Genomic DNA, 27,012 nt, shown 5'->3' with positions numbered 1-27,012 from the left:
GAATAAGGCTATCAAAAAGCTTGACATAGCCTTGGGCGCTGCCTTGCTCGGCTGACGGCTACGTCAGAATGCTAAAGGGTTCTATACTTGAGCAACAGGGAGTAACAATTCAAAATCTATGTCACTCAATAGCTTTCTATCTCACCTTGGCGTTTCCTCTTCTTTGGACATGCATCCGAACAGGATGCGGGCTTGGTTTGGACAACCGGTACTAACAGGTTTCCTCTTTCGAAAGCGAGTTTGATATCTCTCTCTTCGGCCGTTTCCACGCTGTGGGACGCTGTGTATACAGACCTCGAATGCACGTGTGATTTGATAAGTATAGTGACCATCTCAACAGACCAGCACTGCGCTAATCAACGGCTTGTTTCTAAGACTATAGGTCTTTTTCCTCTTTCCATAGTGTGTGCATCATGCACCATGACGCCAAGCAGAAGCTGTCATAAGACGTCTTGAGATACGATCCAAACAATCCACGGCTTCATAAAGTCGCTTCCAATGCCGTAAATCAAGCTGGCCAGAACGATCAACGAGCCGCACGGGATAGAGAATACATATACACTCACTCCAGGGCTTATGCTTGCCGTACCTATACGCCCGTAACTGTACATGCTTACAACAAAGCCCTAATCCCGCTCCCTATAGTCTTAGTCTCACTTTCACTTTTGCGAGACAAAGGCCGACCTAGGTTGGCGCCGATGTGGAAAACCCCTTCAGGCCAAAGCAGCAGCTCAAAAGGGAAGAAAGAAGAAACAGCAAAACGCCCCTCATGTCCTCGAACTCGCCATCTCGCCATACCGCCCCCTCTCCCGCGTGGTGTCGTACACCTGCAGCACACGCGCCTGGCTCTCGTCCGTCTGGGAGAAGGCGTAGCCGCGCTGCTTGCGCATGCGCTGTACTTGGCGCACTTTGCGGATTGCTTTTTGGAATTGTTCCATCCTGTACTGGCATTAGTGGCGGGCCCTGTTCCAAAGGAAATGGGGAAGGCAAGGGATGGGAAGATGCATACCGTGGCCGATAATCCTGGATGTTGTACTTCTGGATCTCCTGTATGTGGTGGTAGGCTTGCGGGTAGTACATGCGTTTCGCACTGCTCCGAATTAGCCAAACGAACAACCAATGATACTGCAGGAGACGGGTGAATGTAAGACTTACTACTTCCACGCAAAATCCCTCAACAAGCACAGCACCGGCAATACTAGCCCCATGAGCCAGAATACCGGACTCGTGAACAGCCTCCCAATGACGCCCACATACTCCGTGCTGGTCCCGGTCTTCGGCGCCACAATTGCATAGATCGGCAGGAACACCATCCAGATGATCATGCTGCCCGGAATCGCCGCGACAGTGTATTTCGTCCAGATATTCGTGATGAGAGCTGCCTTGCCGAGCACCGTGGCCAGCGCAGCGGTATACAGCGCCGTGCCCCAAACCCAATGTCCCGCGACCTTGCCGTCGCCCTGCGGCAGGTCCCACAGCCAGATAGCCTGAGAGACGAAGTACAAGATCAGAGAGTGATAAAACCCATTCGCGATCCACGAGAAAAAGCTATGCATCTTGAAAAACACGCCCTTCTGGCTGAGCTGGTACAGCTGCGGATACCGATCCAGCAAGCGTGCCGAGACAAACTGGTCGAAGATACCCAGCACAAATGGCGGCAGCACCGTGAAAAATACGTTGTAGAAACTCAGCGTCCACGACTCGTAAATCACCTGTCCGGAAAAGGAGTTTTGGAACGAGAACCAGAATTGCGTCATGAAGAGCGCAATGTTTTTATAGAAGGAGTAGAGGATTACTTTTGAGACGCGCTGATAGGACCACGAGCCGTGCACGAGGAGCAGCTTGCGCAGGTAGCGGAATTGGCCGATGGCGACGTCGGCGGAGCGAGCGGCTTGGAGACCCTCGACGCCGGAGATGCCGACGCCGACGTGGGCGGCTTGGATCATGGAGACGTCGTTTGCGCCGTCGCCGACGGCGAGGAGGATGGCTTTGAGGTGGCGTTTGACTAGTTTGACGACGAGCGCTTTTTGCAGAGGAGATACTCGGCTGAGAAAGGTGATTAGTGTGAGCGGTAAGACAGTGGAACGAGGGAGAGTTGTATATACCAGCAGATCACAGCTTTGCACATTACAGCTAGGTCAAGGAACATCTTCTCCATATCCCGTTCCAGCGCGAAAGTTAAGGACTTGCCGTCGATGACAAGGGCCAGCGTTTCCATCTCGATGCCGCCGGCCGATTGGCTTCGTATAGCGTTAAGCTTCTTGGATAAGTTGTCTCGCGTGCCTTCTGCGTTCTCCTCGTTGACCATCAGTAGTGTCATATCCTCGCTGATCAACTTGCAGCTCATGCCGATGTTGATGGCCGTCTCCTGCCGATCACCTGTCAAGACCCAGATCTTGATACCTGCTGTCTGTAGCGTATGTATGGTATCTGGAACACCATCCTGCAGCTTGTCTTCAATGGCCGTAGCTCCAAGTAAGGTGAAGTCATGCTCAATGATCTCAGCAGCTTTGTCAAGCTCCTCGGCACGATTCCCGCTGACAGTCGTCTGCGCAGTGTTAAAGACCTTCCACCACTCCTGAAACTCGTGCTCAGGGACTTCGCGCATCGCAAGACAAAGCGTACGCAGACCTTCCGCGGCGTACTCTTCCAAGTGCTGTAATGTGACTTCTACGATGGGGTTGTTCTTGCTCATCCGCTCTAGGATGACAGTGTCGGCGCCTTTGCAGTAACACCTGATCTTCCCGTCCGGGCAGCGAAATATGGTGGACATTCGCTTCCTTGTCGAGTTGAACTCGCACACAGCTAGCAACTCGTACTCATACTCCCGCCCTTCGACGGTGATGGTCACCAACCGCGGCTTACGCGCAACGAAGCGGTATCCAAGCAAGACTGCTCCTTCTACGAGGGCCCCTTCATCGGGTGAGGCGGCCTGGTACTTAATTGAGCCCGGCTTTTCGTCGTTCTTCTCGGGTATGACGGTGTGGCACGTCGCTAGCAGAGCAAGGAAGTGGTGTATCGTGTCGCTCGTCCTGTGATTCTTCCCGTTCTCGGCGAGCCTCTTGAAGTCATGGATACCAATCTCGACACCATCCTGCATTGTTGCCCGTCGGTCTTCCGGAACCTCGTCGGCGTATTGAATGCCCCCGATCGAGCATTGCCTGAACTCCATCTGGTTGCATGTCAACGTGCCGGTCTTGTCCGAAAAGATGTACTCGATCTGTCCCAGCTCTTCGACCAGGGACGATGTTCGGCAATTGGCCGGCGTGTCTGTCTTGTCGTAGTAGATGTCGAGATCTGAGTCAATCAGGTAGGCTTGGTAGTACTTGACGATTTCGATAGTGACGAAAAGTGAAATTGGGACAAGATTCGAGTAGAGGACCCAATAGGTGAAGATATCAGAGAAGAACTGCCGTGCTGCATTGTAGTCGTCATACTCAAGATATGCCAGTTTCGAGCTTGCCGTTGCTCTGACAATGACATCGCCGATCGAACTGATCAAGCTGAGTGAGATCAGGATTGCACCAAGCATAAGGATCTGGTAATTGACCATTCTCTCAACTGCAGTCTTCTTGATTGGCGTTGCGGTCGCATTCCGCATCAGCTTCGTTTCGTGGCCTGTGAACACGACTACTCCATGTATCCAAGGCGTGTTCCTTAGCGTAGCTCCACGAAGCAGAAGCTGGTCAGGCTGGAGCGGAAGCTCCTTTTCACCTCCGCCGGCCGCAATAGTGAGAGTGGCCTCATACGTGTACAGACTGCTGTTGGGCTGCTCTGATCGTAGCCTGCCACCAAGTCGGCTCAGCTCCGCCGGACTGACCAAGTCCGCGGTTTCCGGTATCGCCTGCTTGATCTTGAGATTGGTCTCTCCGTCAAGATTCGCTGTCTCGATATAGCACAGCCCTTCTGGCTCTGAAGATGCTAGAAGGACTAGATCTGCGGGGAATGGTTCTTCTGACTCCACTCGGACAATGTCTCCTACAGCGACGTTGACCCATCGAACATCCTGGAAGCTCGAGCCCTTCAAGACACGCGCCTTAGAGTTGTTGAGTGACTTGTCTTGGGTCTTCCGCCGCCAATCTTCAACAAGCTCCTTGATGGCGGAGACGAGCAAAACGATGATTAGAGGAACGATTGTGGTATATCGGTTCGTAGGTGATATGTTGGGTATCTGCTGTAAGATGGCGGTGAACAAGAAAAAAAGATTGGCGTATCTGGAGAACTGCTCAAAGAGGAATTTTGGGAGGAAGCTGGCAACGTTGTATTTCGCAGTCGACACATGATTGTTGACATACTTGTTGGACGCGTTCGCGGGGGGATTGTTCAAGTGTATTATGCGTGGCCCTAGTTTAGAGGGATCCGGTGCTCCTCTTCCAAAGCCGAACTTGAATTTGCCAGCATCGAACTTCTTAGGTGGCGCCTTCGCCCGCTCTTCAAGCCCTCCGCTATCCGCCCGCGAGCCTTGTGCGCCAGTCTTCGTCAGCGGGAGGTCCATCTCAGAGTACTGGGGGCCCATTCCAAGCATATTTTTCGCCTTGCCCAACATGCCGCCTCCCAGACTCAGTATGCTGTTTCTGTTGGCTGGCTTGCTCTGTCCGCGTATGACGGCCGGGGCGGTAGACGCATCGTCCGCCCCTCCTCCGGCGTAGTAGCCTTGCATCGAATGGTCATCATCCATTGCGCCGTCATAGTCTGAGTACCTCCGGTAGTTTTGTAGGTCCGACGTCTGCGAATACATTCTGCCCCCAGTTTGGAGAAACGGCGGCCGTGAGTCGCCCGCTGGTGGCGCACCGGGTCCACCAGGCAGACCTGACGTCGACTGACTTGAGCCCCCCACGAAGTCATCGTAGCTGACAGATGGGCGCGCTTGTGGTGCGTCTGAATCCTTTATGTCGTACCGGCGCAGAAGGTCGTCGTCGTTGACAGGCGCGCGCTGTCCGGAGGTATATACGGGGCCTGAGCCATTGTCATCGAGGTCAAGGAGAAGGTCATCGTTGTTCGAGGTAGAATGGCCTCCGGGGGGCCTGCCTGCCATTCCGGTCAGGGTCTTCGAATGCGTGCAAATGCTCAGTCAAGTGCGGCGGTAGCTCCTCCAAAGTCATCCAGCTTGTTTTCTGATGTTTGATGTTGGCCTCCTCTTCAGTAGTCCCTCAACGGTGCTCTTCTCAGCCAGGGGGTGCTTCGTTATGCGCTTCGTCAGCTGTCGCGTCTTTTGTCCATGCGTCCCCAGCACAGCCTCCAGCTACCCGGCGCTCTGGGATACGAGCTATTCTTAAGGGACCTGATGCGCTAGTGGAGCTTTGAGATTCGTTCAAAGTGCGTAGGATTCGGTGGGCACGTCCGCCTGGTAGATATGGAGGGCCTGAATGCGGGGCTCTGTGCTGCCGTGCTGCGGAGGGTTTTGGGGCTGCTGTCAGTCCTTTTGCAGAGACCCTGACCTGAAAGCTGTGAGGCCAAAGCGGAATCCGGGAGTCGGCGCTCGGTCCGCTGCGACAAAGCGCCGCTTCATCTCAGCTGGCGCGTCAAAGTGGCCTTCACCTGGGCACCCTGAGCATCAATCACGATTTAGAGCCACTAAAACTCTGCGATTTATTGTACTGGCTCTGGAGGCGTTGTCTAACTGAGAAACCTCCTAGGGGAGGAAATACATCATCTACGGCTGTACCAAATACTTCAGCCCTACTCACAGCACGACCATCATGGTCTGCGGCAAATGCCAACAGCTGCAAAAGCAGACGCAGCTAGCCACACCCGCCGTCAAGAAGAAGAACGAGATGTACTATGGCTCTCCAGCCGGTAACAAGACTGCTAGCACGAGTGGCAGCAAACCCTCCGCGACGCTGGGTCAGACGGGTGTCAGCAAGGTATGGACTGATTTTGCATCGTGGCCCCCAAAACATAAGGCTGACGCGTGATCCTGTAGAGCAAACTGCTGAGTAAGAGCGCAAAGAACCCGTATGCCATGTACTCGAGCTCTTGCGACAAGTGCAAGACGAAAGTCGACAGCGGGAAGAAGTACTGTCATCGATGTGCTTACAAGGAGAACTGTAAGTCTGCCTAACAGCGAGGCTTGGATATGTTAGCTAACGGGTACAAAGCTTGCGAAATGTGTGGCAAGAGCTTAACGAAGAGCTCGAGCACGAAGGGCGCGCCTGTGGTTCAAGGGCAGCGCTTTTCTGCCAAGTAATAGATGAATGCTGCAAGAGCACGTTTAATGAGCCAAACAGATACCCAGTCTATGCATACGAACCCGGCGCATGGCGTACATGAGAAGCTTAGGACCTTTTGTACACTATAGAATACATCATGACCTTCTTGTACAAAGTCGACCTCTACCTGTCAGCCAACATGTTCCGTATAGCACTCCAGTACCTCGCAGTAACCGTCTTTTCCAACTCTTCCTTGGCTAGCCACTTGAAGTCCTGCAAACCAAACTTGTTCTGCTCCAGATTCGCCTGACCAGCCATGATGCGAGCCTTCATGAAGAACACCTTCTCCCCCACCTCTTCCACATTCTTCTCCTCATTCATTATCCCCTTGGGAAAGTCGGCATGGAAGTATCCTATGGGCGCATTCCCCACCACCCAGGTATTCATGTTCACTCCACCAGCCTGAACGAGTATCCTTTCGGCGGCCTGTGGATAACAATCAGCGACTTCCTCATTAACCAGCCATATCCAGATGACCTACCAGATGCAGCCCTTCTCTCCCAATCAACCTATCACAAGGAAAAGTCCACCTCCCTTCCCCATTCTTCACCACCAAATATAACGACCTCTGCAACAGCCTATCTAAACTCTTAACATCCCCCCTCCTATCCGCCTCCGTGACCCTACTCATCGGCCTCTCAACCTCCTCCCTCTTCTCAACCATCGCGCCCGCCTGCGCGCCCGCACTCGCCTCCCCCGCAGCCGGGACCTCCATATCCTTCAGCAGCGCCTCAACTTGCCATTCCGGCTCGCTCTCCTTCGCGCCCACCAGCACCTCGTCATTCCACCCTTCCTTCCCATACGCATGATAGACACCGATATCCCTAGCCGCCGTTAAGCGCGTCTTGGCCTTCCGCTTCCACTCGATGTCGGCGGGGGTGTCCTTCTTGAAGTAGAAGTAGCGCGTGAAGGGCAGCGCGAGGCGTTCGTTGAGGCGGCGCTGGTAGAGGAAGAATGCTTTCTCGAACGGCTGGAGATCCCGCGTTATTTGCGGCGGCCGGCAGAGTACTACGCCTGCTTTCAGGGCGTAGGCTTGGGGGGGCGAGGAGGTGGAGGTTGCGGGTGGAATGGTTTGGAGGGGAGCGGGCTGCTCGACTGCTGCGGCGGCCGCGGAGGAGGCATGGCGTCGGCGGGAGATGCGGCAGGAGAGGCAGATAGGGTCTTGGGGTCGCCAGCCTGGAGGGTAGTGATTAGCAGGGGCTTGTCTGGGATGGAGATGAAAATTGACATACTCGACCTTGAGGCTAATTGCCTCGCGCTCTTCTGGCCGGCGTTCATCGAATGTCAAGGTCAATGACCGTCGTACTCTCCTGTGATAGATGGCCGCCGGAGAGCTTCAAAAAGTCCGCTAGATGCACTCCCGAATGGCTGAATCCCGGCTGAACTCGACGCCAAGACATCGCGGTCTGGAGAACTTTTTGGCTGGAGCAATTCTGCTTTCTTTCCATCTCATGGCACTAATCCTTATCTCCAGTGCCTCACCACAATGAGGACGTTGGTCATTTAGCTGTGCCTAGAGCAATTCATGCAGTCTTTTTCGCTAGCGGTACCCTCTCACCAAACTAGGTGTACGGTTAGATAGATCCTGCGGAAATCTCTTCAAAGGGCTTTGGGTCATTCTGGTTGAATGGTAAAGCATGGCGACAGAAAGCATTTCTTGTACGTGTCGTGATGTACCTCAGATGAAAAGCTGTCTGGTGGACAGGGAGAGTGTAGTATACAGTCCCTAGTTCTGTACCTAATACATCAAACTATTCGATCCAGAGTTCCAAATTCTCCAGTGGTGCTACCGTACTGTCATCCAGATGGCCAAAACATTCTCCATATACAAAAAGGTTCTCCAAGCGTCCAGACATCACAGGTCAGTGACCAGGCTCCCTATACCACCCTCCCGTAGTTCCCAGGAAACAGCCCCGTCCTCCCCGCATACGCACCCCAAAACCAATCCCCATTGATATCCTGGCCTTCCCTAATCTCCGCGCCTTTCGGGAACATCAACTCATCTTCCACGCCCTCCGCCGGGAAATACCCCCACAGCGCCTGCACCCTAAGCCCAAAACCCCCATCCGGCGGAAACCTCGCCTGCGGCATCCCCATCGCGCCCACCAGCGCCGTCTCCCTACCACCCCCCGCCCTCGCCTTCCTTACCGCCCCATCCGGATCTCTCCAGCTCCAATTCGGCGTGGCCCTCGCATCAGCATTACTCCCCTGCCCCACCACCGCCTGACTGTCGCCTCCATCTTCATCCTTCAGCGCCAGTCCCCCCACCAACTCCCGCACAACGACGCGTCTCTGGCCGTCCCCCCGTTCCTCGAAGCCCACGACCAGCATTCTATGTCCGCGCTGGCAGCGGCGCCACCCGCTCGGCCCGTTCTCGGCGCTTATGCGACCCTTAAGAACCAGGCCCTGGTAGCAGGATACGCAGATGTCGTAGTCGCCGTCGTTGCAGCGTGGACAGTGGAAGCGCGTGTGGGACGGCGGGATCGGGTAGTGGCAAATGTCGCAGTTGGTGGTGAAGGTTAGGGGCTTGAAGAGGGTGTTTGCGTAGGTGATTAGGCCGGGGCCGCGGGTGATGGAGGCGGATTTAGGGGTTGTTTGCGGCGGGTTGGAAGTCTGACTGGAGTGGGGGACGTCCTGGGTGTTGGCGGTGTTGGAGACTGTGGTGGCGGCTTTCTGGGCGATGGGGAGGAGTGGGTGCGTGCAGTGTCGGCCTTGGTTTACGCAGGCGTTGCAGAAGCCCCAGGCGCCCTCGTTGCAGGAGTCGCACTTCCAGTAGCAGGAATTGGCGAAGGCGTGACAGATATCGCAAAAGACGCCAGCCTGGAGGCGTTTGGATGGGTCTTCGTCTGACATGAACGGTTCTCCAGCATTTTCTGAGCCAACTAAACCTCTACTAGGTTGCGAATATCGATGACCGGTCAGGATGTGTGGCTGCTCATGGCCTGGTGGGTAACCACCAGGAGGGGCTTGTCGTTCATATCTTGCCCATGCTGAATTGCCAAATCCATACCAGTGGAGGCATCCTTTGCCTAAGCGGTAGCAGCGCATACAGAGGTTGAAGTTGCCTTCCCTGCATCTGTGGCAGTTGTAGTGGGCCTCGTATTCGATATGTGGCTTCTCGCAACGATCACACGATATCGATGGTTCGGGATACAGTGCTGGACGCGGAGGAGCTGCGTTGGCGGAGGAGGAATCGGGCCGTATCTCAGTCACAGGAAGTTCGATTGCGGAAGGATTAATAACAGATGGAGGAGTGCGGTTGGCGGGCCGCAGCGCTTGGCCAGTAGGAGTTGGAGGACCATCAGCTGCGTGCGGAGGCACAACCACAGTAGCTTCTGAACCTGGCGGGACAGTTGATGTTGGGCTTTCGGTGGGTTGCGGAGCGAAAGCTGCTCCTCGTGGAGAATTCGGGTTAGATCGCCCATTCCCACCGAGGGCGTCGCTGCGCCATTGGTCTCTGGCGCGGCGAGTCTCTGGGTCAGTAGTTCTACGGTCATGCGGAGATAGTCTCCGCTGTCTTTCGGCGCTGCCTCGCGAGCTCGGTGGACGTTCTAACAAATCAGTCGTTGAGTGGGCGGCGGGCCTGGAGGAGTCGATCACGAGCTGTCTCGGATTGTGGCTTCGCGCGGAGCGTCCGCTGCCCTGACTTGATGATCGTCGCTCGTGGCGTCGACTTGCGTTTGCATCCTCGAACAGATGAGGTCTAGAGACCGGAGGTCGAGCTGTCTGTGTTTGCTGAGCGTTACCGCTCTCCGAATGCGCATGTGGGCGCCTGCGTTGTTGCTCTGCGTCTGGCAATCTTTGCGGGGCACGCTGATTGCTACTATTGCCGTGTTCTTGGGACTGCCTCCTGCGTTCCCTCTCTCGCTCCCTTTCCCGCTCTTGCTGCCTTTGCCGTCTCCGGTATGCTTGAGCGATCCTCTCGCTAATTTCATCCTCTTGCGATACATCGATGTTGTCGAGGTCTATGCCATCCAGCAGTCCTTCCTCCAGTATCTGGCGCATGATCTCCTCTTCCATCTCCGTAGAATCCAGCTCCGAAGCGCTGAGAAGTGAACGTAGGCTAGACTGATGTCCTACTTGCCTAGACGAAGCCGCTCTCTGTGAGGGATGCGGCCGTCTACCTCCTTCTGCCGGTCTGTAATTGAGGTACGTCCCACCTGGGCTTCTTCGGTTTGCATCGTACGCCCGATGATGATCTCTGGGGCCTCTGCCAGTCTCCCGGCTGCGCTCCGTATCTCTACCAGGCCTGGACTCTACAAGATTGCTGCCACCGACACCCACCTCTTGCAAGCTTAGCTGCCTGATCTGCTCCATGAGCCTCTGGTCTTCGGTGTCCGCAGGGGCGCCTCTCATTGTAATCTTCGGAACTACATCGTCTCCAGGCTTATACTGCTTCCTCATTGCTTCTTTCTCTTGCTCTGTTTTCCCACGGCTAGGGTTCGCCTGGAGGAACATGTCAAGGAGGGTGGTGACAGTGGCGTTCGGCCGGGTCGAGCGGACCGTAGCTCGGCATGATGGGCAGGTATACGGCTGTAAGTTCGTAGAACTGGCGGTGCTGGTACCTTGGAACGTGAACCATTCTTTCAGACAGGCGCCGCAGAAGGTGTGGAGACAATCGAGGAGCGTGAGCGGTTGATAGAGGACATCTGTACATATCTGCACATATCAGCCTTGCCGCCTAATCATAGTGTTCCTCGAGTACAGTACTCGAAACTCGAGGCTCACGAAGCTCTGGGGAGCTTGTCATGGAACACAAACTTACCGAGCAGGTCAGCTCCTTCTCCAAACCGCTCGGCTGCCCCTCGGCCATCGTGACCAGTCCGCGATGCTTCTTGAGAATGGTATACCTATTCGATTCACTCTAACAAAGTTGGAGGGCAAGGCTCGCTGCCAGCGGTGAGATGCGCCTCAGCTTGGCGATTGGTGCGTTGTCTTGACCTCCGCCTCAGCTGAACTAGAGGCGAGATGCGGCGGCGACATCTTGCAGGCCCCGACGAAGGATGAACGGAACCTCGTCTTTCTTTGCTCTCGAGGCCTGGTCGTAGTCTGTTCAGTCTGTGAATGTGAACATCACCTTATCATTATTAGAAAAGGCTCCCGCTCTCTCAGCTTGATCTGCTGGACATCTCTGTCGTCTCGTCGCTTGTTTTTCTATGTACTTGTGCCCAGTGCTTGTAGCTTGCCAGGTTTTACAATGACACCCAAGACTACCTACCTAGGCGAAGGCAGACCCTAGCAATAGATATTATACCAAAATCCGATGCGTCTAAAGATCCTTCTACAAGACGTGAACCCAAAACATACTGCAACATCTATACGCCTCCAACTCCATTGCTAAATGTTCTCCTCGCTCATCATAGTCCCTCATCAATGCTCCGTTTTAAATCCCAAAGCCCCATTCAGATCCCGGAAATCACCCCTTAAACTCTCGATCCCCTCCTTCCTGACCTCATCCACCAGCGCCTTGACCTTGGGTGCGATCTTCGTGCCTGAGAACCCGAAATGATCATAGCATTTCGCGCCAGGCAGCGAGTGCCCAAACGAGCTCATCGCGAAACCAGCATCCGCATACCTCTCCCAGCCGTTAACAGCATACGCCTCGATAACCACAATAGGTCGGCCTTTACCGTACTGCAGCACCTCGCGCTTGTACTCGCGCGGCTGAGCTTCGAAGAGGCGCTGGCAAGGGAAGCTGACAACGCGGGCTTTGATCCCGTACTCCTTCTCAAGGACTTCCTTCGTAGAAACTGCAAAGCACATTTCCGCGCCAACACCAATGAGCGTCACGTCTGCGTCTTCCTGCTCCATCAACACGTAAGCGCCCTTCCGGACACCCTCACGCGATGAGTGGGCGGGGTACTGCTCGAGGTTCTGGCGGGAGAGGGAGATAATGGAAGGTGTGTTCTTGGCGTTGAGTGCGGCGATGAATGCACCGGCTGTTTCTTCGGAGTCGCAGGGCCGGATATAGAGCATGTTGGGCATAGCGCGGTAAAGCGCGGCGAGCTCGACGGGTTGGTGAGTTGGACCGTCTTCGCCAGTGCCTATCGAGTCGTGGGTTGCGACGTGGATGCATTGGAGGCCTTGGAGGGCGCCCATGCGGACGCCGGCGGCGGCGTACTAAAAGCGGCAGTGTTAGTAACAGTTCTCTCGAAGTGTGTGGGTTTGAGTGGCATACAATATAGAACATGAAAAAGGTCGAGGTCACGGGTAAAATCGTGCCTTTGTTGTACGCAGCGAGTCCATTGGAGATTGATGCCATGGCATGTTCTCTTATACCCCAGTGGATGTACCTGCCGCTGTAGTCTCCGTTGATACCGCACGCCGTTTTCAAGTCAGGCTAAGAAATGTCAGCGACGTGGTTGGGCTAGAGGAGCTAGTCACTGCAGGAACTTACGTGCTGAAAGTCCTTCTTGTTTTTCCACACCATGTTTACTGAGGGTGTCAGGTCCGCAGTCCCAACCATGATATTGTTAAGGTTTTGCGCCAGGGGGTTGCAAACCAGTCCAGCCGACTTTCGGGACGCAGTAGGCGTAGTCGGAAAACTGTCTTTTGCTGGAATATACTTCATCCAATCCTGCGGCATCTGACCCGCGACCCTCGACTTGAACTCCGCTGATAGCTCGGGGTACTCTTGAGAGTACGCATCGACCAATGCGTTCCATTCCCACTCGTAGTCTTGGCCGCGCGATCGAGCCTCGTGGAAGAAGTCATAGACATCATCCGGGATATAGAAGTGCTTGTCCACATCCATGCCGAAGGTTCGTTTGATGTTCGCAACATCCTCAGGGCCAAAGGCAGCGCCATGCGTCTTTGCGTCCCCGGCGAGCTTGCTTCCAAAGCCGATGACTGTGCGGACGTTGATAAAGGTCGGTTTGTCGCTTGCGCGGGCGGTGACTAGGGCTTGCGTTACGCCGCTGATATTGTTGGAGCCATTAAAGACGTCTATTACGTTCCATCCACAGGCTCGCATCTTGGCGTTGACGTCCTCGTTGCATGCCAGATCGACCGAGCCGTCACAGGTTACCTGGTTGTTGTCGTATACAATTACCAGATTATCTAAGCGCCAGTGTCCGGCTAAGCTGATCGCTTCTAAGGCGACCCCCTCTTGAAGGCAGGCGTCGCCGATCATGCAGAAGATCATGTTGTCGACGACCGGATAATTAGGCCTGTTGTACGTTGCTGCAAGGTGCTTCTCAGCCATAGCTAGGCCAACGGCATTGGCCACGCCCTGTCCAAGTGGACCGGTCGTAACCTCGATACCGTCAATTTCGATCTCTGGGTGACCGGGGCAAATTGAATCCGTCCGTTTCGAATGGTAAGAACGGAGTTGATCGAGGGTCATATTACTGTATCCAACCAGATGCATAAAGGTATACTGGAAGAGACAGGTGTGTCCTGACGCAACGATCAGCCACAACCTTTACATCTACAGGGAAGAAAGACCAACCATTGCTGAGCACGAATCTGTCCCGATTGAAGTAGTTGGGATTGCTGGGCGAGTATTTCATTGCGTATTTCCACAAAGCTATCCCGATGCCAGCCATGCCCATCGCACCCCTACAGCTTGTAAGCATATTTCCATGCGTGATTATAGTATATGAAGGGGAAATAATACCCAGGATGTCCGCCCTTGAATTGTTCACACAAATCCGCAATAAAACACCGGAACACTCGCAGGACCAGATCATGCTTCTCTGACTCTTCTAATCGAAGACTGCTTGCACCGTTGACCACCCCATTTTTCTTAGGCACAACTTTCATAGGAAGTGATGAGGAGACTTCCTCGTACGATTGCAGAGATGGAGGCATGTTGAAAACGTGATATGAGATCAGGAGGATCGGTGAAATCAGAAGAACAGTTGATGAACGAAGGGTACACTGTCTGACTGGACCGTATTGCTATATATTCCTCCATTCTGAAGGTGGCCAACAGCCAGGTCCGCGACTTAGGCTTGTTCTTGCCCGTTTGTTGTGGATCACCGGTTGCGCACCGGGTCTTGCTGGTGATGCAGAAGGCGGCGATGTCGGTTGGAAACGCCCGAATAGGTAACCCGCAGCGGCGCCTCAGGTTTCCCTTTTAGTACTGTGGGGATTTGGCGCCCTCTCCGCGTCGCGGAGGCTGTCCGCAGCTTCACAAGCCATCCGGATCAACACAGGGTAGACTGCGGTTTGCACGTTTTTGGTAACTGCAGGCTCCGGCTGTTAGTCGAGTCGTGCTCCGTACGGTCGTCACCCCCGGGACATGAGGCCCCCGTCTCGAAGAAACACCCGATGTTGTCAGAATATGATAACGAGTTGACATGACACAGCGGGTACAGGCATAGGACATGGAGCCTATCCAGCTATACCAAGCTATCGGGTTTCCCCGGCGCATACTTCTAACACACCCAGATTGAGACGAAGGAAACGAAGGGTGCCTGGGGTGTTCAATCTTAAGCCAACTGAGATCGTAGTGTTGAAACCGCAGCCCAGATATCTGCAGTCTTCCAAGCGTGGGCCTTTTCCGAGCCGTAAGTACTGACGACTAGCGTTAGTTAAGCCAGGGGGCTATACAGTATGAACCCCAGGTTGCCTGAGACAGATAAGTAATTAAAAAAATTCACTTTGGGCGAAGTGAAACGTGTAGGTTAATGCACCAAAAATTTGTGCATAGATCAGTGATCTGGCAGTGTTATCCGCCTTGCAACCTTCAAATCTGCAGGTGCAGCGATTCTACTTTGTAAAGAGCTCACCGCTCTTGTGCCCTGGGCCTAAATCCTTAACACTGCCTTTGGGGACCTTTCCAAGCTACCGGCTATCAGCAAAGCCAGGACAGAGCCAAAGGGTTCAGACCATGGATCAGCAGAGCAATGTCGACCGTCTCTACCAGGCGAACTGGCAAAGTACTCTACGAAGCCGTTCACAAAGCTTGCAAGCGCGACGATCAAAAGAGTATGAGATCTCTTCTCCGCTCTATGCTCGAAGATCGTTTCCTATCTAACTTCTAAGCTACATAGAGCCGGCTGTCTAATTGCATTTCTGTTGTCGACAAGAAAGGCTCCCAGGCGACACTCCATGGACCATATCCCATAAAGCTCTCAAAGTCATCACTAAGATGGAGGGAATTCTCAAAGCTAGAAATCTTCCACCAGATCATGTTGTTCAAGAGAAGGGGGAGATAGCTTAGGACCTACTTGATAATATGACCGAGGTCAAAGGGCAAAAAGAGGGAGAAGCTAAGGGAGATGGAGAAGTCATCCCGCAGGAGACCACTGAGCCGTCTTGGAAGGTAGAGCAGCCCTTCTCTGAAGTCTTGATGACGACTGAAGCAACTACCAGTAGAGATCTGAAGTCATCCACCCAAGCTTCTTCTGTGTAGGGCGCCTAGTCCCATTCATATGTCTGTTCAGTACTTCCAAGATGCGCTGTGCTGACTACCTTCCCCAGGTGCCGATACTGTCAATGCGCTCGCCAGCCTCTCTGCCCTAGGCACCACCGAAGCTGCCATCGGACAACTCCCGAGCTCTTATAGGAGAGTTAGTTCCGAGAAACACAGCAGCTGAGCTGACTGAGGAAGATAATGAGGAGCGGAACCGTTTCCGGGTGGGCCAGTCTTATTGGAAGATGTAGTGGACTAGTATTGCGGAGGACGACGGGTGGGACAAGGACAAAGCCAAGAAATGGGAGTAGACACCTTGTCAGCGTCTAGGGACTTGTGAAGCACCAGTATGGGCTTCGAGCGGTGGACTCCTACGATGCACTCTCTGGCCATGATGCGACCTTACTCGTCTCAGGTCTCGATAGGTTCTTGTTAGCCTGGTTTCCCACGATGCAGCTAGGATGCGTGGAAGCTGTCAATGTGCAACTGCTATCACAAGATGCCATGTCGATGAAGTATACTTGGTGACATGATCCACTCTTCGCTTTTAATGTGATCTAACTCTTCCGGCGGCGAGAGTAGGTATGGTAGCCAAAAGATCAAGAAATTACTCACATAAGAGTCAATTAAGAGCCGGCTGATAGAGCTGTCTGCTTGTGGGCGCTGTCCGCGGATACCATAGCATGTTACGATTCGTAGAAAGCGCGTGGCTGGTATTTTTCTACAGCCAAGTAGCCTCATTCGAAGCTGGTATCACAGTGAAAGTACCATCTGAAAAGCCCGTTGCCGCATGGATAGCTACTCGCGGCCCTGATGGTGGATAGGCCAAGCCCACAGCCCATTGATCAAAGCCACCTCAGGTGATCGGTGCATCAAAGAGCTAGATTGCTGAGCACCTTTTGCTCTTCATCACGTGGAATTGTCTAGCTGCTCTACCATTGACAAGATCATGAGTCCAATTTGACAGTGAATCCAGTATTAAACAAGCTGGAGCAAAGATATAACGACGGTCTCTTCGGGCGGCCCTTGGTAATGGAGGAACTGTATGTTCACGGGATTCTTGGTACGATTTGACAATGACACTATGATGGACTCGCGATACTTAGAGAATTCTGGTCTGAGATTAAGTCGTTGTATCTTGGTTGTGCTGAGATGAAGGTTCCGGTGTTGGTGATTTCTCCGTAGCCTCACGGCAAGCCCCGTGATCTCCTTTCATCCCGTAACAATGCTGGCGAGTTTCGGGAACCACCAAGAGGCGGAACATATACGAGTGGAATGTAGAGGCGTTCGCCCGGCACTCCTCGGTGCCTATCCACCAAGCTGACCATGCTCGGTGATCAACATGGCGAATCTCTCAGGGCGTGAAGCGCCACGACCTCTCAATCAACTGCCATCATTGGCAGGCCGCGGCCATGCAATCACGAAGAAGACTAGGGGTCGGACGGGCTGCCTGAATTGTCGGCGTCGGCGAAAGAAATGTAGATATTCCGTTACCTGTTGAGGCTCTGCTGACGTCTGGGTCAATCAAGGTGATGAGAGGAAGCCAACGTGCTCTAAATGCCACTCAAGGAGCGAGAAGTGTGAATGGGAAACCGCTGGCATCACGTTTCGAGTGAGTGGCCTTGATTCGGAACATCCATCCATGAGACAATCGCAGACGGAACACCGGCATCGGCACAACCTACAAGTGAGTGGCAACTCTACCGTGGCTGTTTGCGCTCTGTCCGCGAGCTGATATGAGCAGATCGTTGATGTGACGTTCAATTCCGACAAGTGTGGGGCAACAGAGACGACTTCTGCCTCGAATCAACCACATGGATGGACCTGGAACAAAACTCACAAGGCTGTCAATAGAGATACATCGGATTCTGACTCCAGTCAGATCTTCTCGCCGCATGCCGAGTCCGCTGCTGTCAGGATGGAGCCCTCGAGCCAACGGCATCCCGGATCAAGAGGACTTGACCAAGTGGAATTTGTAGCACCAGAAGGTTATGTCCAGCTTTCACCACCTCACTCTCGCATACCTAGTGCCCTCTTAACAAGTGAAGTGGACGGTGCCCTGGGTAGGTCATCGAGCAAAGAGGGCGGTTCCAACTTTTACGGTCCCAGCGAAGCTGACGCGAGCCGCTCCGCAGTTCAGGCGCAAGATGGAGGCTCAGTGTTCTCAAATGCAGATGCGGTGGGGGCCTATCCTGAGTTGACCTCAACGCCCGCCTCGAGACTCTCACTGGACCACAACAGCATTCACGGAGACCAGTGCCATTCTGGGTTTACTGCTGCGGGATTGGAAGCACTGGATTATCTGACGTCGTACCCGACAAACGCAGGCCCGCTGCCGTCCACAGCAAATCAGGACGGGACTCATCCATGGGTCTCACATGCCGGCGACGCTCGTATACAAGCCTCTTTACCTATTGATCAAATCATGATCGATTCGCCTGACGTTTACGCTATGTACTATCCCGATCCCGTATATCAAGAGTTACACGGGCTTCTTCACAGCCACATCTTGGAAACCGCCAGGAACACGGGATTCACGCGGCAAGGAACTCCAAACCCCCCTGCTCGAGAGACTTCGCCGACCCGGCAGAGTTCTCCCCCGCTCTCAGATAGAGACCGGGAAGCTGGGCCCATGCAATGCTCTGAAATGTCAAATGTCTCCCCGAAGGGCACTAGGATGACTGTAAGGAGGGAGCTGGAACTTTGGCAAAATTATCTTGACGAAGTCGCCGTATGGGTACGTATGACACGGATACCTCTATTGCGGAAGGAGGCTGTCAATCAACCTCATGATCTTTCATGACCTACCACGGTAAGAGCTAACGCTCCTTTCAGCTTGATATGTTTGACAACCAGCGTCATTTTCAGCATACGTTGCCGATGATGGCGAAAACAGCTAGTCATCTCCGCTACTCAATCTTGGCTCTCTCAGCGCGCCAAATGGAGAGGAGAGACCCGAATAAACCGTATACCGAGAGCCTTGGTCTCTACCAAGAAGCTATTCAGCTTATAGTACGGGATCTTGCGTCCATGGACACCGCTGTTATCGCTTCTTGCGTGCTCTTGTGTGTCCTCGAGATGATGAGCTGTTCGTATATCCTACTAATGCTTCCCCTTGTCCGCCATCGACCCGCTAATCAGCCTGAAGCTTCACCAAAAGACTGGAAACGTCACCTTGATGGTTCTGCAATGCTCCTGGAGGCGGCAGGCGTCAATGGTGTTGTTGGCGGCATGAGACAAGCACTATTCTGGTGCTTCGCGAGAATGGGTATGTGGAATCCGTTGCCATGTATCGGAAGGTGTGGATGCTGATGAGGACGAGCCAGATGTATGGGGAGGCTTCCTCTCAGACACTTTCACAAAAATTCCGACGAATCGCTGGTTCCTGCCAAGCGGGCCGATGTCTACGGCTGTAACGCGGTTCAAGATGGAATCCAAAGGGTTTGACAGTTACGCCAACTACGCAGTATTCCTCTGCGCAAGCGTTCTCAATGTAATCTCAGGTCAAAGTGGCTCATCCGCTGAGCAAGGTGAGAATAACTCAGAGCGAACGGGCTCATACTCCGCTCGATGGCGGGCTTTATATGAGCTTCTGCAGGACTGGTATACGAGCCGACCAGAGGAGATGAAACCTTTAATGACACAACCCGCCGCGGTTGACGATCACTGGAACCCGTTTCCGATAGTTTTGTACGGAAACCTGCCAGCAAGTACGTTCTCCTTCCGATTTCGCACGACGTCGCCAGGCTGTGCCTTGCAGACCCGACAATCAAAACACTGATGCCTCTTCAGTCAACGGTAACCAGCTCTACCACACATCTGCGCTTCTAATGCTTCAAGCAAAGCCGAAGGACGTTCGATTGAGCAAAAACCATGTAAGTCCTCACCCCTGTTCAAGCGGAGCAGGTGATGCCTGGCAGACTTGCGATTAATGTGCTAACAACTGAATAGAAATCTATCTTGTGGCATGCTCGCCAGATCTGCGGTATCTCCGCCTCAAACTTCAACCAGTAAGCGCTCGTCTCGGAGACCTGAAGCCTGGAATTTTGACTAAACCGGTGCAGCGGGCCTTGGATCAATGCCCTCCAGCCACTTTGGATTGCTGGAAAAGTCATGTCACACCCGTCCGAACACAGAAAGATCCTCGAGATCCTGGCGCGCATCGAAGCAGAAACAGGATGGGCAACATCATGGCGTGCGGAAGACCTCAAAGAGTACTGGGGAGACATGGACGGATGAGCCCCAGAAGCATCGGCAAGGGCGCTCATCGGATTGCCTTTTGTAGAATCCCGACTACGCGGTAGCGCCTTGGCTGCAATCCGAATTCGGCAATCACAGGCGCCTCCATCTTGAATCCAACAGGGTTGATCATCTGCGACATTGGGGTCTCACGCTTGGGCGTGCTTGGATGTCACCAGAGAAAGTACCATGGCTGTGTCACTGGGAAGTTCACGGCGTGACTGACAGACCTCGGAAAGAGCAGAGAGGCATCCTGAGAGAGGTCTTAAACCGTCAATATGGCAACCAACGTGCAAGTCCTCTTCCTGAATCAGGCCAAGGCGGTATCTTACTCTTCGCAATTACGCGATAACATACAATGCTGGCATCTTGCGACTCCGACTCGAGCAGATCATCCGCATGTCTTTTACAGATGCATCAACAAAATCTCCAGCCTTTCAGAGGAAGCACAGGGACGTGCCGTCAAAGTGAGGGGAAAGTCTTGTATAGGTTGGGCGCCCTCCACCATCTAAACAGTCACGGCCCTGCTCGAAGCTGATGGTTGTTAGCACCTTATTCGACCAACCCATAGTAAAGACTGCCCTTCTCAAGATCGAGAAACAACAGCTACGTGGTCATGGAACTGAATCACCTCCCGGACACTTCGCGAAGAGAATGGGAATGGACTCGAAACTTGTCATAGTCATGGTTGGCTTACCAGCACGGGGCAAGAGCTATGTCACGAAGAAGCTGTGCCGCTACCTGACTTGGCTTCAGTACGAGACAAGAATCTTCAATGTTGGAGAGCGACGTCGAACCGTAGCAGGGCGACCGCTTAAACCTACGGTATCGAAACAGTATTTCAAGCCTACGAATGGCGCCGGCACGGTCTTGGATGAGCCTGAACACTCTGCCAGCTTCTTCGATCCTGCCAATGCTGAAGCGGGGAGATTGCGGGAGCGAGTCGCTCTGTCAACGCTGGACGATCTTCTTGATTATTTGCTCGAGGGAGGCGGCTCAATCGGGCTCTTCGATGCAACAAATAGTACGCTCGACCGGAGGAGACTGATAGTGGAAAGAGTCAAAGAAAGAGCGGGACCTGAACTGGGTGTGTTGTTCCTAGAAAGTCAATGTTTCGACGAAACCGTATGTTCATGCCTCACCCTCGAAGCTCGGTCTTTCTACAGTACTGATGCGTTTCTCCAGCTGCTGGAAAAGAACATGTTACTAAAGTTATCAGGGCCTGATTACATTGGTCAAGATCCGGTTGCCGCGTTGAAAGACTTCAAGGAGCGGGTCGCAATGTACGAGAAGAAGTACGCACCGATCGGAGATTACGAAGAACGCAACGGTCTCTCATTTTGTCAGATGGTTGACGTTGGACGTAAGTTCGTCACGCACAAGGTTAACGGATTTCTGGCAACACAAGTGGTCAACTATCTCCAACACTTTAACCTCGCACCTCGCCAAGTCTGGCTTACGCGACACGGCGAATCCATGGACAACATTGCCGGTAAAGTTGGTGGTGACTCTGGACTCAGTCCGTACGGCGTCAAATATTCAAGAGCACTGTCAAGATTCATTGACCACGAACGTGACGCGTGGACTCGGCGACAACAGTATGGATCACTCTCCGGTCAATGTGCTCTCGGTGATGGCAACGAACTTGCTGGTTCAGCAAAATGTAATGGCCTAACCTACGAAGAAAGCCATAGGAAGCGGTTTTTTGTCTGGACTTCCATGATGCAACGGAGCATTCAGACAGCGCAATTCTTCGACCAGGATCGCTACGAAGTCGATCATATGCGCATGTTGGATGATCTCAACGCGGGGATGTTGGAAGGCCTGACACACGACCAAATCAAGGAGCTCTATGCCGATGAGTACGAGCAGCGACAGAGGGACAAGTTGCGATATCGGTATCCAGGCAAGCGCGGAGAGGGATATCTCGACGTGACGAACCGGTTGAAGTCTGTCATCCTGGAGCTGGAACGCGTTCATGACCACGTTCTACTCATTGGACCGCAATCCGTAACGAGGATATTGCTGGCGTATTGCAGAGGCCTGAAGAGCGAGGAGATCACGGACCTCCATGTTCCGCTGGGTACCCTATATATGCTGGAGCCGGTTAGTAGCTTCCGTTTCCCTGTGGGTGTTGGCTTTGAGGATATGGACTAATTTCAAATCACAGAAACCTTATGGAGCCGACTACAAGGAGTTTGTGTACAATCCTGAAATAGACTGGTTTGATCTCAAAACCAAATAAACGACCTTGTAATCCAGAACTCTCCATCGATTGACCTGAATCAGTCAGTCGTTACCCTTTCCGTGCGTTTCATCCCGTGATACACTCTATCACTTGATTATTGTGAGCTCTTATCAGACTGCTCGCTTAATGAAAAGTTTTCTGAAGGCAATCATGCCTGCATCATTCCAAGAGACGCCCGAGGAAGTCAAGCGTTGGGCCGCGGGCTTAACAAGACTGTCTTCTTATTCCATATGAACCACTCAACGCCACTGGATGGAGGCGCTGCCTCGACCCTTCTTGTTCCTATGGCTACAGGCGCCCGTTTACACATGCCTGAAGAAGTGTATTATGCAAAGTGCTTCAGCCTCGAGTTGTGTTGTTCGTCGCGGAGTGAAGACAGACTTGCTTGCCGCTCACGCGAGTGACAGAAATCGCCGGACTCGTAAACTACCGGACTTACAATAACTCACTCGTAAATCACTAAAATCTGCTAGAATTATTACGTCTCTAAAGATCTTTACTCTAGCTGTCCTAGCTCTAGGTATAGCTTACATATGTTTATATGGCAGCATACCATAAGGGATTGCGCCTAGTTATAACCTCCCTAAGCTGACTGAAGACCTATACTCTAGCTATCCTACCTCTAGTTATAGCTTGCACATGTTTATATGGCAGCATGTTATGAAGGATCAGGCCTATTCATGATCACCATAAGCTGACTGAAGACCCATCTGTTTTTCTAGAGTCCGGCAATTTCCGTTACCTAGGTGCCGCTCCGCATTAAGCAACTCGGCGCTATCCATAGCTACAGTGATTTACAGCGTTCTATATGCATACGTGACTTGATTCTAGGAAATGGTAATCCTCATTTCGCCTTCCTCGCTTTCCTCGTACCCGCTCCATCGTCCTCTGCGTCGGCGGGAGTTTCTTCTCAAAATCTTTTCGTGAGGGACTCGCTTCTTCGCGCCTGGCGCCGGACACATAGATAGTCGTTCCCGGAATAGAGATCACTGAATATGCTGTGCGCTGAATGTTCAGAACAAGCCATGGGTCTATTGTCTACCGATTCTATACATCTATTATCATGCCACCAGATCTACACCTCGACATCAAACAAAATTACGCTGAAGCACAGTGGCCACCATCAACCCTCAAATCCGCGCCGGTCATGAAACTGCTGCCATCCGCAAGCAAAAAGATCGCAGGGGCCTTGAAGTCCTCCGGCGCCCCTAACCGTCCAAGCAGCGCACCAGCCATCCATAGCTTGTCGAGTTCTGGTTTTTCCTCCAGCAGCTGATCGGTCATAGCTGTGCGGATGTAGCCTGGTGAGAGAGAGTTGACCCTAATGCCGTACTCGCCCCATTCAACGGCCAGTGACCGTGTCATCTGTTGTACGGCGGCTTTGGATGTGTTATACGCCGAGCAATGAATGCCCTGTTTATACGTTGTTAGTTGGGCCTCCTGTGTTTGACCAATGGCTGAATTGTTCCTTAGATAACTCACTCTGTTCGCTATCTGTCCAGACATTGACGCGATGAACACGATGCTTCCCTGAATTCCCTGGTCTCTCATCAAGCGAGCAGTCTCTCTGGCAACCAAGAAACTTCCCGCTACGTTGACTTCAAGTATTCTCCTGAAGCCATTGAGAGGATAATCAATGGCATCGATCATTTGCTGTACACCAGCGCAAGAGATCAGACCACGTATGGGCTTCCCCCGGTTCGCTGCTTCGCTCGCTGCTTCCGACAAAGTCTGGGTGACAGCATCCTCCTTAGTAATGTCGCACTGATAATACCGGGCTTGTGAGTTCGACGCCTTCTGAATCTTGGTGATAACATTCCATTCGGCCTCGCTTGGTGCAGGCAGTATATCGAGGCAGACGGCGTCACCGCCAGCTTCGAGTACAGCGACAGCGAGTGTGATACCCAAACCACGTCCAGCACCAGTGATAACGACGGTCCTTTGACTCAAGGAGAACAATAGGTTCGTAGGCGCATTTGCTGGTGTTTGCTGCGATTCCGGCACGTCCGCCGCCAGGGTGGTATCGGAAACGATCGAGGGAACCATCTCAACAGTATACTTTGATAAAAATGCGCAGTGTCAAGCAGTATGGCAACAGATAACGATTCTCAGAAACAGGTTGCTGCGTAACTGGTCTTCGTTCCAAGGCATTTGTACAAGTCATGGCTGTTCCAGCTAGTCGTCTTCCGAGAACGAATGATACCTGGCAGCAAAGAGTATCGGCTTACGAAGAAAGGTTAGAAGCCGACAGTGCCGTCTTCACGATGGCCTGAGTACGGTATATCGCTGTACGTATGTTGAAGAGTTTCCGGACTTCGGCGAGGCCACATCCGGCATCGTAAGCGCACGGCGCTTTAGGGGTAGCTGGCGGGTCGAGCGCCAAATCATCCAAGACAGGAAATCTCAAGCGCTTCGCCCCGCCACTGCTGTCCTGTGCCAATCTGTCCAAGCACTTCGGAGGCTTCTGGACAATCCATTTTGGGGGAGCAAGGACACAACTGCGAAGCATGCGACAACCTTGCCCGCCCGATGCCTGGTCTGATGCACGCCACGTTGCAGGAGAAGGACATGGAGAAGCTGGAGACCTGAAGAGTGCATCCGATCCAATCATGCCACAACGGGAAGTACTTCATCCTGTCCAGCTCCAGAACTATTAAAGGAGTCAACGTTCCCTTGCTTTCAACTCCATCCTAGACATCTCTGAAGAACGTCACTTGCCTGTTTTCAAGGTCTTTCCTCTCCACTTCATCCAAGTCAAGATGTCTTCACTCACTGGCAAGGCCCTCGACTGGGCGATAACCGCCGCTGCTGGCTCCGGTTTCTTGCTGTTCGGATACGACCAAGGAGTTATGTCAGGATTATTGACTGGATCAGCTTTCACAAAACAGTTCCCTGAGATAGACACGACTCCAGGGGCTGGAGGCAGCTCGTCTTTACAAGGAACAGTGTAAGTCTCAGTACCATCCCGATCTCCTTGGTGGCCATCTGTCGTAAACACACGCGTACTATCACCCTGAGCGGCCGGTGATTATGACAGAACCGCCAGCGAAGAGTTTAGCGTTCCTCGTAGCTCACTTATGGTGTAGCGTTGCCATATACGAAATCGGATGCTTTTTTGGTGCAATCCTTGCATTCGCATTCGGCGAACGCCTTGGCCGGCGCTGGACCATCATGATCGGTTGTGCAATTCTTGTTGTAGGGGCCGCGATTCAGACTGCCGCCTATGGTATTCCCCAGATGATTGTTGGGCGAATTGTTGCCGGACTAGGGAATGGCCTGAACACTGCTACCATTCGTGAGTCTATGATGGAGATCGCAGAGCGTACGGATAATGAACCACAATGGCTGACGACTTCTAGCTGTATGGCACTCTGAGCTTATGAAACCCAGTTCTCGGGGAAGAGGGGTATGTAACGCCAGCCGCAGAGTCTAGACCAAAGCTCACAGTGTATCGCGTTTTAGCTTTCAATTGAGCTGGCCATTACAGTCGCTGGTGTCATGATCTCGTACTGGACTGGTAAGTGGCAATGAAGGGTATTCACGCTGTTGGCATGCTCAAGCTACTTCTACACGAAGCCAAGGGGGAGTCATACTTGTCGATTTGTGCTAACGCGTACTCATCTGCAGACTACGGCATGAGCTATGTAAACAATGAAGCACAGTTCAGGTTCCCGATAGCCTTTCAAATTTTCTTCGCCCTTCTTACAATCGCCTTGATAGTCTTTCTTCCGGAGTCACCCCGCTGGGTAAGCCTGTTCCGGTTGTACATTCAGCAACTTCCAGCACTAAACTGATACAGCTTATCGCTCACGGTCGACCGAGTGAAGCTCGCACGATTCTATGGAGGCTGCAGAAGGACGCACATTCTGTCAGCGAGAACCACCCAATCATCAACGCCGAAATGCATGAAATTGAGCACGCATTTGAGGAGGAACAAAGAGCTGCTGGGGGCGCCACATTCAAAGCGATATTCAAGAGCGGTGCACAAAAGTTTCGCCGGAGAACACTCCTGGGTGTCGGCGGACAGTTTATGCAGCAGCTCTCCGGCATAAATCTTATCACCTATGTACGTGAATCCGTTAGGGACAGCCACTATCTTCCACCAAACGCAACACTGACAGCAAGATACAGTACGCGCCCGTAATTATGGAGCTGAGTGTTGGCATTCGTAAGTCTATTCTCCCTCACAAAGCTAAAACCCATTCCGGCCAGGGCTAACTCAATTTGCTTTCAGCCCACAACACAGCCATGCTACTCGCAGGCTTCAATGGTATCGCCTACTTCTTGTCCTCGCTCATCCCAATCTGGTGCCTTGATCGGTTCGGTCGACGGAAGTTGATGCTCTTCGCCGCTGCTGGCCAAGCAGTGTGTATGGCTGTACTTGCTGGAACCGTCGCTAATGGTAGCAAGTCGGCCGGTATTGTCGCCATTGTAATGCTCTTCCTCTTCAACTTTTTCTTCGCGATCGGTTTGTTAGCCATCCCTTGGCTCCTGCCGGCCGAGTACGCTCCGCTCGCCATCAGGACCAAATCCGCCGCACTCGCCACGGCTTCGAACTGGATTTTCACCTTCCTTGTTGTTGAGATTACACCGATATCCATCAACAGCATCCAATGGCGAACTTACATATATTTTGCGGTTTTGAATGCACTCTTCCTTCCCCTCAGTGAGTCACTCTTCCCGGAAGACAAAGCCTATGCGATTGCTGACTTTTCCTTCCAGTTTATTTCTTCTATCCGGAGACAGCCAACCTCTCACTCGAGCAAGTCGATCTGCTTTTCACTGGTGGGAAGGTTCTCCTGCACTGGCAACCAAGCATGGGCGAACGACAAGGCTCTTTTGCCGTCCCGGCTGTTGCTACGCTTAGGAACGAATCACCTGAGTCTAGGGAAATGTACGGAGAGAAGTCGAATGAATATGGCGTGCGGCATGTCGAGTAAGACTAGTAGGCTGAT

At 52.9% G+C, this 27,012-nt stretch overlaps 9 protein-coding genes across 9 annotated transcripts; 4 read left to right on the top strand and 5 right to left on the bottom strand.

Annotated features, from left to right (window-relative positions):
* Positions 1-767: 767 nt before the first annotated feature.
* Positions 768-5,035, bottom strand: W97_03632 (phospholipid-translocating ATPase; the record flags this gene model as incomplete). The annotated part of the gene is made up of 4 exons (XM_007781528.1): positions 768-939; positions 1,010-1,090; positions 1,156-2,046; positions 2,106-5,035. 4 exons carry the CDS (start codon positions 5,033-5,035, stop codon positions 768-770), a joined length of 4,074 nt encoding a protein of 1,357 aa, XP_007779718.1.
* A 664-nt stretch (positions 5,036-5,699) lies between these two features.
* On the top strand, positions 5,700-6,187 carry W97_03631 (uncharacterized protein; the record flags this gene model as incomplete). The annotated part of the gene is made up of 3 exons (XM_007781527.1): positions 5,700-5,864; positions 5,924-6,047; positions 6,099-6,187. 3 exons carry the CDS (start codon positions 5,700-5,702, stop codon positions 6,185-6,187), a joined length of 378 nt encoding a protein of 125 aa, XP_007779717.1.
* Positions 6,188-6,332: 145 nt separating this feature from the next.
* On the bottom strand, positions 6,333-7,487 carry W97_03630 (uncharacterized protein; the record flags this gene model as incomplete). The annotated part of the gene is made up of 3 exons (XM_007781526.1): positions 6,333-6,635; positions 6,691-7,385; positions 7,442-7,487. The coding sequence occupies 3 exons, from the start codon at positions 7,485-7,487 to the stop codon at positions 6,333-6,335; spliced, it is 1,044 nt and encodes a 347-aa protein (XP_007779716.1).
* A 600-nt stretch (positions 7,488-8,087) lies between these two features.
* Positions 8,088-11,022, bottom strand: W97_03629 (uncharacterized protein; the record flags this gene model as incomplete). Its single annotated transcript, XM_007781525.1, has 3 exons — positions 8,088-9,382; positions 9,509-10,868; positions 10,975-11,022. 3 exons carry the CDS (start codon positions 11,020-11,022, stop codon positions 8,088-8,090), a joined length of 2,703 nt encoding a protein of 900 aa, XP_007779715.1.
* A 557-nt stretch (positions 11,023-11,579) lies between these two features.
* W97_03628 (transketolase) lies at positions 11,580-14,021 on the bottom strand (the record flags this gene model as incomplete). Its single annotated transcript, XM_007781524.1, has 5 exons — positions 11,580-12,329; positions 12,388-12,549; positions 12,607-13,607; positions 13,660-13,769; positions 13,828-14,021. 5 exons carry the CDS (start codon positions 14,019-14,021, stop codon positions 11,580-11,582), a joined length of 2,217 nt encoding a protein of 738 aa, XP_007779714.1.
* A 3,191-nt stretch (positions 14,022-17,212) lies between these two features.
* Positions 17,213-19,809, top strand: W97_03627 (uncharacterized protein; the record flags this gene model as incomplete). Its single annotated transcript, XM_007781523.1, has 8 exons — positions 17,213-17,257; positions 17,315-18,307; positions 18,406-18,658; positions 18,719-18,838; positions 18,897-19,280; positions 19,363-19,445; positions 19,522-19,580; positions 19,635-19,809. 8 exons carry the CDS (start codon positions 17,213-17,215, stop codon positions 19,807-19,809), a joined length of 2,112 nt encoding a protein of 703 aa, XP_007779713.1.
* Positions 19,810-20,087: 278 nt separating this feature from the next.
* On the top strand, positions 20,088-22,054 carry W97_03626 (uncharacterized protein; the record flags this gene model as incomplete). Its single annotated transcript, XM_007781522.1, has 5 exons — positions 20,088-20,132; positions 20,200-20,276; positions 20,358-20,934; positions 20,995-21,915; positions 21,980-22,054. The coding sequence occupies 5 exons, from the start codon at positions 20,088-20,090 to the stop codon at positions 22,052-22,054; spliced, it is 1,695 nt and encodes a 564-aa protein (XP_007779712.1).
* Positions 22,055-23,155: 1,101 nt separating this feature from the next.
* On the bottom strand, positions 23,156-24,103 carry W97_03625 (uncharacterized protein; the record flags this gene model as incomplete). Its single annotated transcript, XM_007781521.1, has 2 exons — positions 23,156-23,470; positions 23,540-24,103. 2 exons carry the CDS (start codon positions 24,101-24,103, stop codon positions 23,156-23,158), a joined length of 879 nt encoding a protein of 292 aa, XP_007779711.1.
* A 713-nt stretch (positions 24,104-24,816) lies between these two features.
* Positions 24,817-26,997, top strand: W97_03624 (uncharacterized protein; the record flags this gene model as incomplete). The annotated part of the gene is made up of 9 exons (XM_007781520.1): positions 24,817-25,004; positions 25,144-25,352; positions 25,417-25,463; positions 25,520-25,574; positions 25,685-25,803; positions 25,857-26,123; positions 26,189-26,225; positions 26,292-26,723; positions 26,780-26,997. 9 exons carry the CDS (start codon positions 24,817-24,819, stop codon positions 26,995-26,997), a joined length of 1,572 nt encoding a protein of 523 aa, XP_007779710.1.
* Between the last annotated feature and the right edge of the window lie 15 nt (positions 26,998-27,012).

The sequence above is a fragment of the Coniosporium apollinis genome (assembly GCF_000281105.1).
Source record: "Coniosporium apollinis CBS 100218 chromosome Unknown supercont1.15, whole genome shotgun sequence".
NCBI classification, from domain to species: Eukaryota; Fungi; Ascomycota; class Dothideomycetes; genus Coniosporium; species Coniosporium apollinis.
Note: the sequence above shows the minus strand (reverse complement) of the source record. Positions and strands in the feature narration are given on the sequence as shown.